The sequence below is a fragment of the Castor canadensis genome, chromosome 4, assembly GCF_047511655.1.
Source record: "Castor canadensis chromosome 4, mCasCan1.hap1v2, whole genome shotgun sequence".
NCBI classification, from domain to species: Eukaryota; Metazoa; Chordata; class Mammalia; order Rodentia; family Castoridae; genus Castor; species Castor canadensis.
Window position 1 is genome coordinate 61931017 of NC_133389.1, and position 15535 is coordinate 61946551.

General features: G+C 39.7%; 1 protein-coding gene across 14 annotated transcripts in view; it reads left to right on the top strand.

Annotated features, from left to right (window-relative positions):
• Ptprm (protein tyrosine phosphatase receptor type M) overlaps positions 1–15535 on the top strand; it is a 747535-nt gene that overhangs the window by 513583 nt on the left and 218417 nt on the right. Inside the window, exon 16 of one of the 14 annotated variants that reach the window (XM_074070326.1) lies at positions 8690–14670. The exons of the other annotated variants lie outside the window; for them this stretch is intronic. Within the exon in view, the coding sequence (XP_073926427.1) occupies positions 8690–8750 (61 nt within the window). The 3' untranslated portion in view covers positions 8751–14670. Of the gene's footprint in view, positions 1–8689; positions 14671–15535 lie in introns of those variants that run through there. 14 annotated transcript variants of the gene reach the window in all.

The window sequence follows — 15535 nt, forward strand, 5'->3', positions numbered from 1 at the left end:
GAGTAAGAATGAACAGACTTTCTTATTAAAAATATCTTTGTCTTATGATTGCCTGTTACTGTTTGAGTCATAACTTCCACTGCTGCTTTCATTCAAAGGAAGCTATTAAAATCACATCCTTCCCAAATGTGCCCAGTGTGTGAAAGCTTTAATTAAATCTACAAGTACAGCCTAAAAAGAACAAGAATCAAATTAATTGCAACATGGGCCACGCATTTGTTTCTCTGACAGTACCTGTGCTTTGGAGAAAAGGCAATCTGTGCACTCTTATCTGAATTAGTAAATTCAATCTCACTTTCCATTAGCATGGCGGGCTGGAGCCATGTGTCTTCTCCCTGACACTGTTTACACGCTAATGCCCTCACAAATAGAGTCTGTTCCAACTGGTTTACTATAGGACTCCAGAGCAGTAAATTCAGAGGTGGAATATGCTGTCTTCTGCTTTCTGCCTCACTGGCTTTTGTGAGTTCTCTAGATTGAGCTCCATAATTAGACTGCAGAGTAATTAAGGAAAATTTAGCATTTGCAAATAGAGCAAAAGGATTTGCTGCTAATTATGGTCATTATACCATAGTCAAGAAAAATTAATTTATAGCTTTATTATTTGGCTTCTCAGTGACCTGCAGTGGTCTAAAGTAAGGAAGTGATGCTTGTGCTGTAAAAAAAAAAAAAAAAAGACTACTACAACTGGAGTTAAGAAATACTTTTCTACAGGTGGGAGGGAACTCGAGATAAATGCTTCTGTATTTGAAGTTTTAGCTACAGTGGGGGAGTCTCCGAGATTCCTTATAGAGGCTTTGGTGTATAATTACTTTGTTTTTATTTCTGTTTCATTTCTAGAATGTACAGTTGTTTTTTTTTTTAATATGCCATTGCTACGTTATAATCTCACTGGCAATCTATGAATACCCACTTTACAACTAGCAGTTTAGTTGGACAGTATATAGTTTTCTTTTTCAAGATTTTCACCTATGAACGCCTTAGGCCAAGTTAATGCCAGTGAACTATAACTGGTAACATTCAGGTCACGTGAAGGCATGGCCGCCAGCGAGGTGGTCAGGCTTAGCACACTGAGTCAGTGGGTGTCTTGGAGGTAATTTTGTTTGTTGCACATATTTTAGCATCAGAATTATAAGGATATCTACTTTGAAATGCCATATTTCATCATGAGGTTCATCTCACAGTCAGAGAATTGGGTTTTCTCACTGAAAATGGAGTGAGCACCTCCTCTTGCTGCTCTGTTTTCTTTGTTTTTCTCATTCCTTAGACACTGAAGACTAAAAGACAAGCATGTGTTCTTATGGCTGTAAATGGGGAGCAGCATTTTAAGTGGTGAGGGCTTTGTGTGTTAGTTGAGAGAAGCGATATTCACAAAGTATTAAAATTTAAAGATTTAGTCCATCCAGGGTCAAATTGGGAAATTTAAAATTTTATGAGCTTATATTGTTAAGAGTTTCCTGAGGGGAAATTCATCCCGCATTTTGAGCAACTAATGAATTGCTTATTGTAGGGCAGTATAATAAAGAGAGAGAGTACAGTTAGACATAATCTGGAAGCTCTTTTTTGGAAACAAGTGAACAAGGGAGCCTGTGTAATCTCTGTCTATTGCAATCTCTAAAAATAGGTCAAATAAGCATCTGTCTTTGCGGATTTCAGAGTGATGTGCCTGGAGGCAAAGAGTTAAATCTGGTGCTTCCAAAGTTCCTTACACTTCTCTAATTCTCATAATTAATCAGGCAGTATAAATACAGAAAATGTGATTTTCTTTATTCAGGATTTCTCTGTGTGAAAAAAATGTATCGAAGAGTCAGTACTCCCAATTTATAGAACATTGCTATCAATTATTAGCTTAACCCCAAAGAGCTATTTCTAATAAAAGAAGCCAAAGTGCACATTGTCCCTAACAGGATGGTCATGCATGACGTACTTTGAACATTCAAATGACTGTAGAAGGAAGGGCAAGAGAAAGGTCATGTGAAGGAAGATTAGCTGTAGAGCACCAACTAGTTACTCATGAAGGGTCTGCTGTGATTAACAAGGCACCAACAGCCAGTCGGGGAAAAGGTCAAGGTTGGTCACCTTCCAAAGAAGTCAACCTCGGTGATAAGCAAAGGCTGCCACTCTCTCTCAGGTCATTAAAGGCATTTAGACTTGATTAATACTGTCCTTCACTGTGGCTTGAAAGCCCTGTGGACAGTTTTAGTTGGAGTTATTTGTGGATCAGATTGAACAGAAATATAACTGCCGCTTTTCAGTCTTTTCTTTTACCCTTTGTGTTCATCAGTTTTCTGTCACTTTGACAAAACCCCTGAGATAATCAACTTAATAAGGGAAAAGGTTCATTTTGGCTGATGACTTTAGAGGCTTCCATCCATGATCACTTGGACCTCTGGCTGCACAGTGTATCATAGTGGGAGCATGTGGCAGGTGGCTGGGAAGCAAAGAGAGAACTTGAAAGGAGCTGGGATCCCAATATCTCCTTCAAGGAAGGGCAGGTTCCCAATGACCTAATTTCTCTCACTAAGTCCCAATTCATAAAGGTCCAACATATCCCAGTAGTGCCGTGGGTTTAGAACCAGGCCTTAAACTCATGGGCCTTCAAGTTCCAAACTAAGCACCTTTCCTTTTTTTCTGGGTTTATTTGTTTCTTTCTGTATTTTATTTAGAGACAGTCTCCCTTTCCTTCCTTCCTTCCCCTCCTTCTCTTCCTTTCCCACCCTCCTCTTCCTTTCCCCTCGTCCCCTCCTCTGCCTTTCCCTCTCTCTCTTATTTCTTTCCCAGCCTGAACTTGCAATCTTTGCCTCAGCCTCCCAAATTCTGGGATTACAAATGTGAACCACCATGCCTAGCTCTTGCCCTTTTTTTTTTTTTACATTCCCTGAGTCCTTAATTATTCTTCACTTCTTTTATATTTTTTTCTATGAAGATCTTTTTTTCTTGCCTTTCTGAGATGTATTTTCTTATTACTCATTGAAATACTGATACCTTTTAAAACAAGCTAAAATGTGTACATTTTTCATAAGTTTCCTTTTTTAATGTGGGAGAAGAATTTTTTAGATTCTTAGTGATACTTTCTCAACTCATCATCCAACAAATAAAATCAGTAGTTTCTTTAGTAATTCTTTACACAGTTTTCTATTCCTCTTTATTTCACTTAATTCATTTTTGAGAAACTACCACCAAAATTTTAACTTTAGACAAGTTTAATTCAGCAGATGATGATGCATAAATCAGGAAGCCCTAGAAACCAGCAAAGATACAAAGAACTCTGCTCACATGTGGGCAGGCAGATTTCATGACAGGCAACAGAAAGGAAGTACAGAGACAGCCTGATTAATACAGCTTCATTTACTTTATTTGAACATGGTCTGATCATTTGGCTACATGTGGTTGGCTGAAGCTCAGCTACTGTGATTGGTTGAGACTCAGCTATTTGTTACAAAAGTATATGCCTGCACAGCACCCATGGCTCATGCCTGTAATCCTAGCTACTCAGGAGGCAGAGATCAGGAGAATCACAGTTCAAAGCCAGCCCAGACTAATAGTTCACGAGGCCCTATCTCGAAAATACCCAACATTAAAAAAGGACTGGCAGAGTAGCTCAGGTGGTAGAGCACCTGCCTAGTAAGCATGAGGCCCTGAGTTCAAACTCTAATACTGCCAAAAAAAAAAAAAATATATATATATATATATATATATATATTCCTAAATGTAGGCTTTCAGTTAGTTTGCAGACTAGATTTGTGTCTTTGTGTGTTGGACTACTATAACAAAAATACCTGAAACTGAGTAACTTATAAAAAACTGAGATTTATTTCTTACAGTTCTAGAGTCTGGGAAGACCATGATACTGGGATTTTTAAAGGAACACATTCTGCTAAAACCAGGCCATAAGGGATGTGGCAATTAGTGGAGGCAAAGATGAATCTTGACTTCTGCAGGGGTGGGAGGAAAAAAACAAGAATGGTGGGCAGCGATGAGATGTGGCTTTACTCAATGTGTAGAGGCTCTGTCTGAACCTACTGCAATGGCAGAGCACCTGCTTTCGGCATCTGTGCCTCTGCCTGTGTCAGTAGCATTCTCTCTACTTGTGTATCTTAGGAAATTGTACTTTGATCTATCTCCACTTCCAATTTCTCATGAGGGGCCTGAATCAGACACAGGGAGTCTCTGAGGGGAGGATGTACCTGCATCTAGTGTCCCTGGGTTCATAGTTAACAACTACTTTCCTTCATCATTGCTGGCAACAGTGCAATGACAGTTCTCCGCTTTTAGCATCTTAAAACTTCTGGCCTTTTAACACTTCTTTAAAAGGAGAAACTGGAACTCACAGGGAGCCTGTTCCTCTAAATGTTGGGTTCATTTTTCAGATGAGGATGAGAAGCATCAGTTCGGAGCTTCAGTTTCACTGGGTCTCTGGCCCACCTGAGAATCTGCCTTTGATATTTTCAGTCCTTATTCCTGTGCCACTATTACACCATGAAAGGAACCACACCCAAAACCCACCACATTGTTCACTGTGGAGCAGAATTCAACAGGGGTATGAAAATAATTATAGTTACTGAATATATTAAAGAATCTTATCTTCCTCATTTATTTTAAATTGGTCAAGACATTTCTAAGGTAAACTTTGGTGCACTTTAAATGCTTAAATTAAAGTGTGTTAGACAGCATTCGTGTACCTGACAAAATACCCATACCTGAGAGAAATGACTTTAAGCATGAAAGCATTCTTTTTGCTCATACTTTCAGAAGTTTCAATCCATGGTCAGTTGACTGTATTGCTTTGGGGCCTGTGATACAGCAGCACATCCATGGTGGGAGCTCCTGTCAAACAAGTCACTTACCTCATGGAGGCCAGGAAGCAAAGAGAAGAGTGGAGGTACCAGGAGTCCAGCATCCTCTTCAAGCAAGTTCTGCTACCTCCTAGGAATGCCACAGGCTAGGCACCAAGCCTTTGGGAGACATTTACATAAGCCATAGCATAGAGTAACTTGTTTTAAATGTTGTACTAGCTATGTACCCTCTTCTCTTGCCAGACTTACGTTGATGTCAGAATCACCCTAAGGCCTTTTTGGATATACATATGTTTGGTTCTCACTCTGATTGCTCCAGATGGTTTTGGGTTTTTCTCTTTTGCTTTGGTATGGTTTAGTTTAATTTCATTTGGTTTAGTTTTGGTGCTGGTGGTAGAACCTAGGGCTTCCTATGTGCCAAGCATACATTCTGTCACTGAGCTACACCTCCAGACCCAGGAATCTCTTTTGTGTGAGGGGCTAGTACTGGAGTTTGAACGCAGGTCCTCATGCTTGCTAGGTAGGCACTCTACCACGAGTCACTCCACCAGCTCTTTTTTGTGTTGGGTATTTCCAAAATAGGGTCTTGTAAACTATTTCTCTGGACTGGCCTTGAACCATCATCCTCCTGATCTCTGTCTCCCAAGTAGCTAGGATTACAGGTGCATGCCACAGGCACCCACCAGGAATCTCTTTTTTAAAAAAGCAGTATAGTTCTTATTTGAGAACAACTTTTGTACTCAAAAGTGCATTCCATTGCTATAAAACCACTTTATTAAATGATATATTTGATAGCATTCCTGTGTTTGGAAAGCTAATACATGAGTATTCAGCATCTTCCATCGTAGCAGAAAAATGACAAGGAAAAAGTAAAATGATCTAATGTCTCCCCTCCCCCACGTTCTGTGATTCTTGATGACCATCATTTCAGGCATCCCCATGAAGGTGCACTCATGTGTGTCCTCTGTAAGGGAGACCAATGCTCTATGAGCTGTTCTATAGCTCTTTTTTCCATGCACTGTTACAAATATCTTGTCACACCAAGGGGTCGTAGTTAAGTCAGTATTAATAAATAATTTCTGAAAATGCCACTTTATCAGGAAATTAGAGTTCGTAGTCACATAGTCCTCACAATGAGATGCTTGCATTTTCTTCAAGAAGCTCATTTTAACAGATTTTAATGTAGAGTTTTTAAATGGTTGTGAACACTGAATGTGTTCTACAATAAGTACCTTTTCTTCTTGATAAACATTTTTAAAACTGATCAGTCCTTTAAGTATGGCTAAATTCTAATTTTTAATATTCTACAAAGGTGGTATTTTGGTTTTCTTACCAAAATCAATTGTGATTCCTAATATAACCAATAATGAGAGATGAAAAAAAAGGAAGGAAAATTATACAGTTGTGATAAAATAAAGGATGAGTAGCTAAGCATTCTGGGTTATTTGTTCTAAAAGCTCTCTCTTTAAATAAAGTTTTCTTGGTTGCTTTTTCCTTCTTTGCCCCTCTTTGCCCTCATTGCTTCTGCAGGGACCTCTAGAGCATCTCATTCATGCCTTCGATAGGAGTATGTGTATGGCCTGTCTGCCACCTTCCAGCACTGTGCTAAACAATGAGAAGTATAGAGTAGACAAGGTTACCTTCCTCCTGGAGCGCTCAGCTTAGAGGAGACTGATGCTCCTGCTTGCATCCTCCCAAGTCTGAGTGGAGCCAGCTGCCACCTGGGCCTCAGTCCAGGAAAATCAAAAAGTTGGAAGCACTTTTGAATGCTTTTGGATTCCACTGAGCTCCATGAATAGAAATTCACTCTAGGTTACTGTTTGGATTCTGCCTAACTCTAGGTCTCTGAAGAATGGTCAGACCTCCCTCTTCTATTTCTGCCTTTATGTCTGTCTTCGAAGGTATTGTGGATCAAGAATGACCAATCAACCAATTTGTACAAGAATTTCCCTGCACTTGCTTCCCTCTTTCAAAACCTAGTGGTCCCCATGAAGACCACATAGCAAACAACCTGCACTAGCTGAGTACGCCACTGGCTTCATCTAGCAGTTTTGAGATTGGAATGAGAGCAATTTATGAGAATGGTATTTACAACAAAGAGTTGTTATGAGAAAAACAAGAACATTAAAATAGCCTGATTCTATCTGTTTTCTAGAAAGTTTGGTATATGAAAAGTTATCCATAAAGTACTGCTGAGCTCAGGGCCCAGTGTGAAGGACTTACAGAGCAGTCTGGACTCCCACCTGAAAACAAACTGACCCCTCTTTTGAGTAGGAACTTTCTGCCTGTCCATGGTAGCCGTGGATATTCATTCAAAGTCCCTGTTTATTTCTTGTGATTGTGGGTCACAGTGATTTGTGGAGGAGGCACTCTGGAATAATGTGGACAGGAAACAGCACAACTCTAGCTGTATTCATCCAACATACCCTATCTGTTCCGAGGAAATGTAGAAATCCCTTGCCAGTGATGTTTTTGTGTTGCTTTTTTATTTTTCTTACTTTTAAAATACTGCACTGTTCTGTACTCTCGTATTTGGGACTGCCACATAGTTAGAGTGATGTAGTGTTCAGCAGCCCCAAATGTGGATCGTTTTCTCTGTTTTGTCAGATCTGAGTTGCAAGAACCCCTTTTACTGTTGTAGGGATTGAGCATACAAATCTCTCATTTTGGGAGTCATAGAAGGATCTCTTGAGAAACTGTCTCTCCCTGAGTGCCCCAAGGGCAGGACTCCACATTTGAACAGATTTCTTTTCAACCAGGACATCTCTGCACAGAAATTTCTTAAGAACTGCAGTATTATTGTCCACACTTTGGCCAGACCCCAACATAAAATTGAGTCAAAATTCTCAACTCATAGAATTTCATTTTCGTTATGTTTTGGGAAAGCCAATTATAGTCCTTTTGCATGGACTCCACGAGCTAATTCTGACCTTTGGCTCAAGTATGTATTTGCTTTGTGACTCCAACACACATGAGATTGGCTAAGGTTATTGCAGCGATGGCTGCCTTTAAAAAAACCTTAGTCCAGAACATGTTGGAACATGTGGGCAGACTTGGCCAGCCATCATCCATTTGGAATGGGCAAAAGGGCAGTGAAAAGGAAATGTAAAATCAATCGTTATACCATATGCAGAAAAAAATAGAAAGGACACACTTGAATCCTTACATAAGCTTGAGTAACATTCTTGTTACAGGCTGAGTCGCTCTTACCCAAAATGCTTATGACCAGAAGCATTTTATTTTTCAGATTTTAGAATGTTTGTGTGTGTGTATATGCATATATGTACATATATATATGTTTTATATATATATATATATACACACACAGAGAGAGAGAGAACATACTGCCTTGGGATAGGAGCCAAGTCTAAACACACCAAATCCATTTGTGTTTCATGTACACTGGTATGTATAACTCAAGGGTAATTTTATACAGTGTTTTTAAGTGTACCTGTGACCTGTGGTTTCTCCACCTGTAGCATGAGGTCAAGGATAGAATTTTCACAAGGAGCATCATGTCAGCACTCAAAAAGTTTTGGATTTTGGAGTATTTCAGGTTTGGATTTTACAGATTAAGGATGCTTAACCTGTGGTTGGTTAGTGTTTTTCAGTTGAGCACTTCAGCCAGCTGATAGCAGTCTTTTTAGAAAGGTCTTCAAGAACTTACATTGCTGAGCTTCTACTTCTGTGGAATTAGCTGTCCAATAGAGTGAGAGGCATACTTTGGGTTGCATATAGTTGGCAGTTAGTGAGCTGTGTGGCTTTATTTTGCATCAGCATCACTTAGGACTCTGTCCTGTGAAGTCTTTCCATCAAGGTAAGCCTGTGTGAATGCATTAGGACAATAAAAAGTTTTCACTGTAGATGTACCTGATGCCTTCTCTTTTATTCAGGTGGAGTCTCATACCCGGTTCCTTAGTGCTGTTACTGTTAAGAGAGCCGGGAGTGGAATGAACCATGTTTACCTCGTTGAAGAAGAGTGCTACATCAGTCCAAGGAAATGGGGTAGAGCAGACCATCCATCAGCACTCTGGTTCTGCAAAACTCAGTGTGCTGTTTGCATGCAGTGCTTGCCTAGAATGTTCAACTTTCCAGGGTTATGGCTCAATACAGGGACTGGCAGGAGCAGTCTCATTGTAGTTGGTTTCAAGTTATTTTCTATATTGGATGGCAACTATGTTTAAAAAGATCATTATGTTACACTAAACAGCAGTTTGGAGAAATGTTTGCCTATTGAAGACTTACAGCACTGACATTCCTGAATCCTGTGAAATTCTGGAATGTTCTCACACTGCCAGGATATTGTCCTTACTTCCTGGTCATGGGCTCAGGTTAAAAGCGTCATTCTGAGCCATGATGTCACCACAGGGCAGTCTAGACACCTAGGAATTCAGAATTGCATGACGTATGTGGTGGAAGATTCCTGGGGTATCTGTATCATTCCTTGGCTAAAAACCTGACCTGAGGACACAGAGACAGGCACCCTGGAGAACTATTAATTACTCTAAGTTTAATTGCCTCTAAATGGTTAATTGGGAGGGTTAGATAGAAAGCCAAATAAATGTTCACTCCAACCACTTCAAGGTAAGAAAAATAGTTGATTCTGGTTTGTTTGGAGAATGTAGAAGAGCTTATACACATAGTAAGTATTAAGAAATACTGTTGAGTACTTCAGTGCGCAGCAAAGCATTAAATAACTTGTGGCCACAGTCTCCTCTGTGACTTGAGGCCAGTATTCTATGTAACATGGTGAATTATCTAAGGTTCTGATCTATATATACATATATATATTGTTTTATTGTAGAAAATAATGTTATCATTTACTGAAAACATGTATTTAAGAAAATAGCATATTATATAGATGCTATGTCACTAAGCTAAACATCTATGAAGCATCATTGATAATCACTCAATTGATTATTACATACAAATTTTAATGTGGTTATTAATACTTAAATTGTTGGAAGGACCTATTTACAATGAAAGGATGGGAAAATTGGAAAAAAAAAGATGCAACTTTTTCATCATGCTGTGGGATTTTATGAACCACTACTATGCAACTTTGATTTCTGTTCGTAGGACAAAGTTAGGATCAATAGAATGAAGAAATTGCTTAGGAGGACAGTTCTCCATTTACTGGGAGCTAGTATTGTGCATTCATAAACGTGTAATCTGCATTATGTCCCAGCAATGTGTTAATGCTGAGTTCATAAGATTAATCAGGCCACATGCTGTCCTGTGGCTTCACCAATATAGTTCTCAGTAACATCAGCATTTTTCTCTCACATCACACACAAAAGGCCTTACAGAGCAGTGTGTAAGCAGTCCTAATGGGCAAATGTTCAGACACAGTGAAAGATGAAGTTTAGCTTTTCTGTTCTGCTTGGTGAACAAGGTAATATTCACTGTATGATAATAAAATAGAGCCAAGACATTTGGCTGCCAAAACACATTCTCCAGTGGCTGCAAGCTCATTCTAGGAATTCCAGCCTCCAGGGGATCACTGTGGAGCCCAGGAGAAGGAATGTTCTGACAGGTGGAAACAGTCATCCTGTCCTTAGCCACATTTTCCCAGGTGTGCTTTCTGCTTCTGGAATTTCTGTTGGGAGATGGATTTCCTTGGTAGACTGTGAATTAGAAAGATGTATGCATTCATTTTATTGCTGTAAAATTTTGTCATAGAAATGAGTCATAATTTTAAACTGAACTTGAATGTTTTTAAAGTTAAAGACATGACTCATTATTTATAAGAAAACAAGTCAGATGTGATAATCATTCCAGCAGGTATTTGTTGAGCACTTACTTGTGTTTGACATGTACTGCTCAATGATGGTTCTGTTGTGAGGAGGGGAGCATTCTAAACATAAAATAATGCTAAGGGTTACATCTGTCACTCTTGAGTGGTGAACCCAGTGCTTTTCAGCTTGTCCTGTGGCTATACCAGGTACATTGCCTGTGTCCTTAAAGGCTGTATTTATTTCAACATGTAGGAGGTAACATTGTCCGGTTAGACAGACTGAAATACTGACAACCCCTAAATGCTAAGTACCAGATGAAGTAAATATGTAAAGCATAAAGATGTTGTATGTAACTGAACTGACTTATCCAAGTTATCAGTTATTGAGCATCCACAGTCATATAGCGGTGGTGGCAGAGGGTGACCTGGGGGTTCATGCTCCTCTCCCCTAAAGTATCTGGAGGAGTAGAAGACTTCTTTAGATGGAGTTCAGATCCAGCATGGTGAGTGTCTCTTGTCCCTCCCCTACCTGCATGCTCCTCTTCATTTGTTTTATGTAATAATAATAATACCATCAAAATTCCCTGAGTGATGAAGTTATCTTAAGTGTATGCTGTGTGTGGTATGATATGCCTTAGATTGTTTGATTCTCACCACAGCTCACTAAGTGAGACACTGCCAAAGGTTGAATAACCCTCATCCCAAACCCCCAAGCCCCAAAAATCTGATACTTTTTGATGTCAACATGATACAACAAGTAAAAACTTCCACCTGTGAATCTTTCCACCATGCTCCAACTCATTGAACATATTACAGTTACCTTCAGGCCATCTGTAGGTGTATATGAAATATAAATGAGTTTGGTGTTTAGACTTGGGTCCTGTCCCCAAGATAGTTCATGATATATATGCACATATTCCAAAATCTGGAAAAAAATCCAAAACACTTCTAGTCCCACGCATTTTGGATAAAGGATACTTATATTACAAGGAATTCCTGTTGTTATCCCTGTGCTGCAGCAAAGGAAGTTTAAGTGTAGAAAGTTTAAGTAACTTGCCTGAGATCACAGAAATAGGGAGTGGAATTGCAGAGACCTGAGACCAGGCAATTTGACACTAGAGCCTGAGCTCGTAACTCACATCCTGCCTCATGTATCACAGAAAGTTGCTGAGGAAGTTCACAGAAAGAGCTATCCAAAGGGTCGTGTTCTATGTCTTGTCTGTTAGCAGAACTCCCTGATGATATGCATAGGAGACTCCTGAGCAAGAATAAAGCCAAGGTTCCAGAACAAAAGATAGGTGTTACTCTAGAGTTCCTCAAGGAAAATATCCACCATGGGTTTCTATTTTTCCTCTACAGCTTAGTTGCCAGGAAGATTCATTTATTATTTACTTAAGTAATACATCACAGGAACAAGATTCATTGAAGTGAAAGTATTTCATTTCCAACTGTCCCACAGGGAAACAATGAGCCCAAATAAATCCTATAAATTCTCCCTGGTGAGGGAGCAGTGATTGATTCATCTGCGCATTTGCAAAATGCAGAGATAATCAGAGTGTGTTTTGTTCCCTCTCTTAACGAAGTTCTCTTACCAATGATTGGTTAAGGCTTTATTGCCACTCTGTGTGTATTGCTGTTTTCTATACCCGGCACTATATCCAGCTTCCTGGGTCAAAAACCTTCCCAACTCCAAACAAACAAAAATTCTACTGGATGTTAAAAAGTATTTGGGTGGTTATTTTGTTCCACATCATAAATACTACTATTCATATCCCAAAAGAAACAGCCATCCCTTAAATGAATGACTGGTGTGCAGGCCTAGTCATTATGCTTTAGAGAAGCCCAGGAAGTAGCCTTTCGCACACGTGACAAAAGGAAGTTGGAAACCCCTGTGCTGGAGAGATGAATATATCACAGCCTGGAGCAGCCCCAGCAAAGCAAGGACCAGAGAACCCATACTGTCACTGCCTCAAGTGATCCACAGCATTTACATTTGCAAATCTATAACTTTAACTTTTTAATTTCAAATCATTTCAGACTCACAGAAGGTTATAAGAATAGCACAAAAAAAATCTACATAGATTTTACCCAGATTCCCCAATTGTTAAAATCGTACATTCCGACTGGAGGTGTGGTTCAAGTGGTAGAGAGCCTAGCAAGCATAAGGCCCTGAGTTCAGCCCCCAGTACCAAAAAAGAAACAAACAAAAAATGCACATTTGTTTGTGTAAATGTGTGAGAAAGCCACAAAACAATGCCTATTTATTCCTAACTACTTCAGAGTAATTCCTCAAAAGTAAAACACACAGTCCTTTACACAACTACAATACATAAATTAAATTTTTTAGTAACTTAATAAATTTGTTATTGTATTTAAATAGTAAAATAAGGTTTTTCCTTCTGTTCATATTAATAATTCTGTGACATAGACAAGAGAAAAATCCAGATTTTAAAAAAATACAATCTTTTATTTTATATACATATAGATGACTATTTCTTTTCAAGGTGACCATTTTGAAAATTCCATGGATGTCCCCATCTTTACTGATGCCCTTTTAAAATATATTTGTGAATATTAAACCAAAATAACCTTGCAGTGCTATTATTTCCTCCTTTATTAGTCTGTTCAGACTGCCTGAACAAAACACAATACACTGGGTGCAAAACCAGCAACCACATATATCTTATAGTTCTGGAGGCCAGAAGTCTAAGATACAGATGCTGGCTAGGGCTCTGTTTGCTGGTGTGCAGTCTGTCCACCATTCTCTCACAACGTGTGCCCTCACATGGATGTGGGAGCTCTTTTCCTTTTCTTACAAGTATACCGATCCTATCCAACTAGGACCCAATGACCTCTTTTAACCTCACTTAACCCCATCTGTTATTTGGCATAGGATTTCAACATCTGAATGAGGGGGGGCAGATGTTTTAATCCGCAGCACCCCATACTATCTTTTTATTTTGACAGAATCACTGGGTGTCTTAACCAGCAAGCACATATATTTTAAGTGTTTTCTCCTGGCCTCTGTCTCAGTTGTCCTGCTCTCACCTGCCCTGCCTTGCTGGGTAGTTGGCTCTCTGCAAGAATATTCTTAGGGCTCACATGGGTCCAACAGGCCTTCTTTTCTACATGGAAAGTCCCCTAGTCATGCTGGCTGACTCAGCTCCCTGCAAAAGCACAGGGGTCACAGGACTCCTCTTCCTCATGAAGCAACTGTTGCCCCCATCACAGCATCCATCAGCCCTCACGATGAGTTTGCCTTTAGTTTTCAAACGTGAAATGTATTGCTTGTATACAGTGAATTAAAGTGAATGGCGATCTGTGTATTACTGCTAGTTGGAATGAGTCTTGGACAGTGTAGAGAGGGATTGCCATCTTACTCAATTTTGTGGTATGGCTTTTAGGAGAGCAGGCTCCATCCTTGGACTTTGAAAGTAATGGGAAGTAACTGCTATCAGAGTTTCTTTGCTGTTCAGAACAAGCAGAATCAGAGAAGCATGGTACACACTCTTGGGGATACACAGGTTACTCCAGAGGCACCTGCACACCCATGTTTATTGCGGCACTGTTCACAATAGCCAAGTTATGGAAACATGCAATATGCCCCACCACTGACGAATGGATTAAGAAAATGTGGTATCTATACACAATGGAATTTTATGCAGCCATGAAGAACAACGAAATGTTATCATTCGCTGGTAAATGGATGGAATTGGAGAACATCATTCTGAGTGAGGTTAGCCTGGCCCAAAAGACCAAAAATCGTATGTTCTCCCTCATATGTGGACATTAGATCAAGGGCAAACACAACAAGGGGATTGGACTTTGAGCACATGATAAAAGCGAGAGGATAGGTAAGACACCTAAAAAAATTAGCTAGCATTTGTTGCCCTTAATGCAGAGAAACTAAAGCAGATACCTTAAAAGCAACTGAGGCCAATAGGAAAAGGGGACCAGGAACTAGAGAAAAGGTTAGATCAAAAAGAATTAACCTAGAAGGTAACACTCACGCACAGGAAATTAGTGTGAGTCAGCTCCCTGTATAGCTATCTTTATCTCAACCAGCAAAAACCCTTGTTCCTTCCTATTATGGCTTATACTCTCTCTACAACAAAATTAGAAATAAGGGCAAAATAGTTTCTGCTGGGTATTGAGGGGGTGGGCGGGGAGAGGGAGGGGGTAGAGTGGGTGGTAAGGGAGGGGGTGGGGGCAGGGAGGAGAAATGACCCAAGCCTTGTATGCACATATGAATTAAAAAAAAAACCCAATACCACCTAAATAAATAAATAAATAAAAGATTAAAAAAAAAAGAGAGAGAGAAGCATGGTACAAACTACTGTGGAGTGAATTGATGGGTATATGTCACAGTCAAAATAACAGCAGCATAACTTTCAGGAAGCTATTATAGAACAACTGGATATATTCTTCTAAATGGCCAGTGTCAATGAAAGAAAGAACTGAAGGGGACTGCTTCAGATTAAAGAGACCCAAGAATCTGCAACAAAATACAAGGGTCTTGTCTGATTCTTGACCCAAAATAGGGTATGTGAGTGTATACACACTGTCATCTCCACCTAGGATGTAGATCAACAGTGGATCACATATGACAGTGGTCCCATAGGATTATAATGGAGCTGAGTGTTCCTGTTGCCTATTGATGTTGCAGCTGTTGCTATATCATAGTGCAGTGCTTTACTGACATGTTCGTGCAGTGCTGGTGTAGACATGCCTGCTGCACTGACTGCAGTCATGAGAGAATAGCCGTACAATTACATACAGTACATGATACTTGAGAATGATACCAGCTGCATTCCTGGGTCATGTTTTACTACACTGTACTTTTTGTCATTATTTTGGAGTATTCTCCCTCTACTTATTTTTCAGAATTTGACTCTAATAATAGTTCACCATGTGATGCTGGCAGCAGCCTCATATAGCTCATGTCACCATCTCTCTTGATCCCATCAAGAAGCCAGTGCAGTGACTGACTTACAGTGAACAA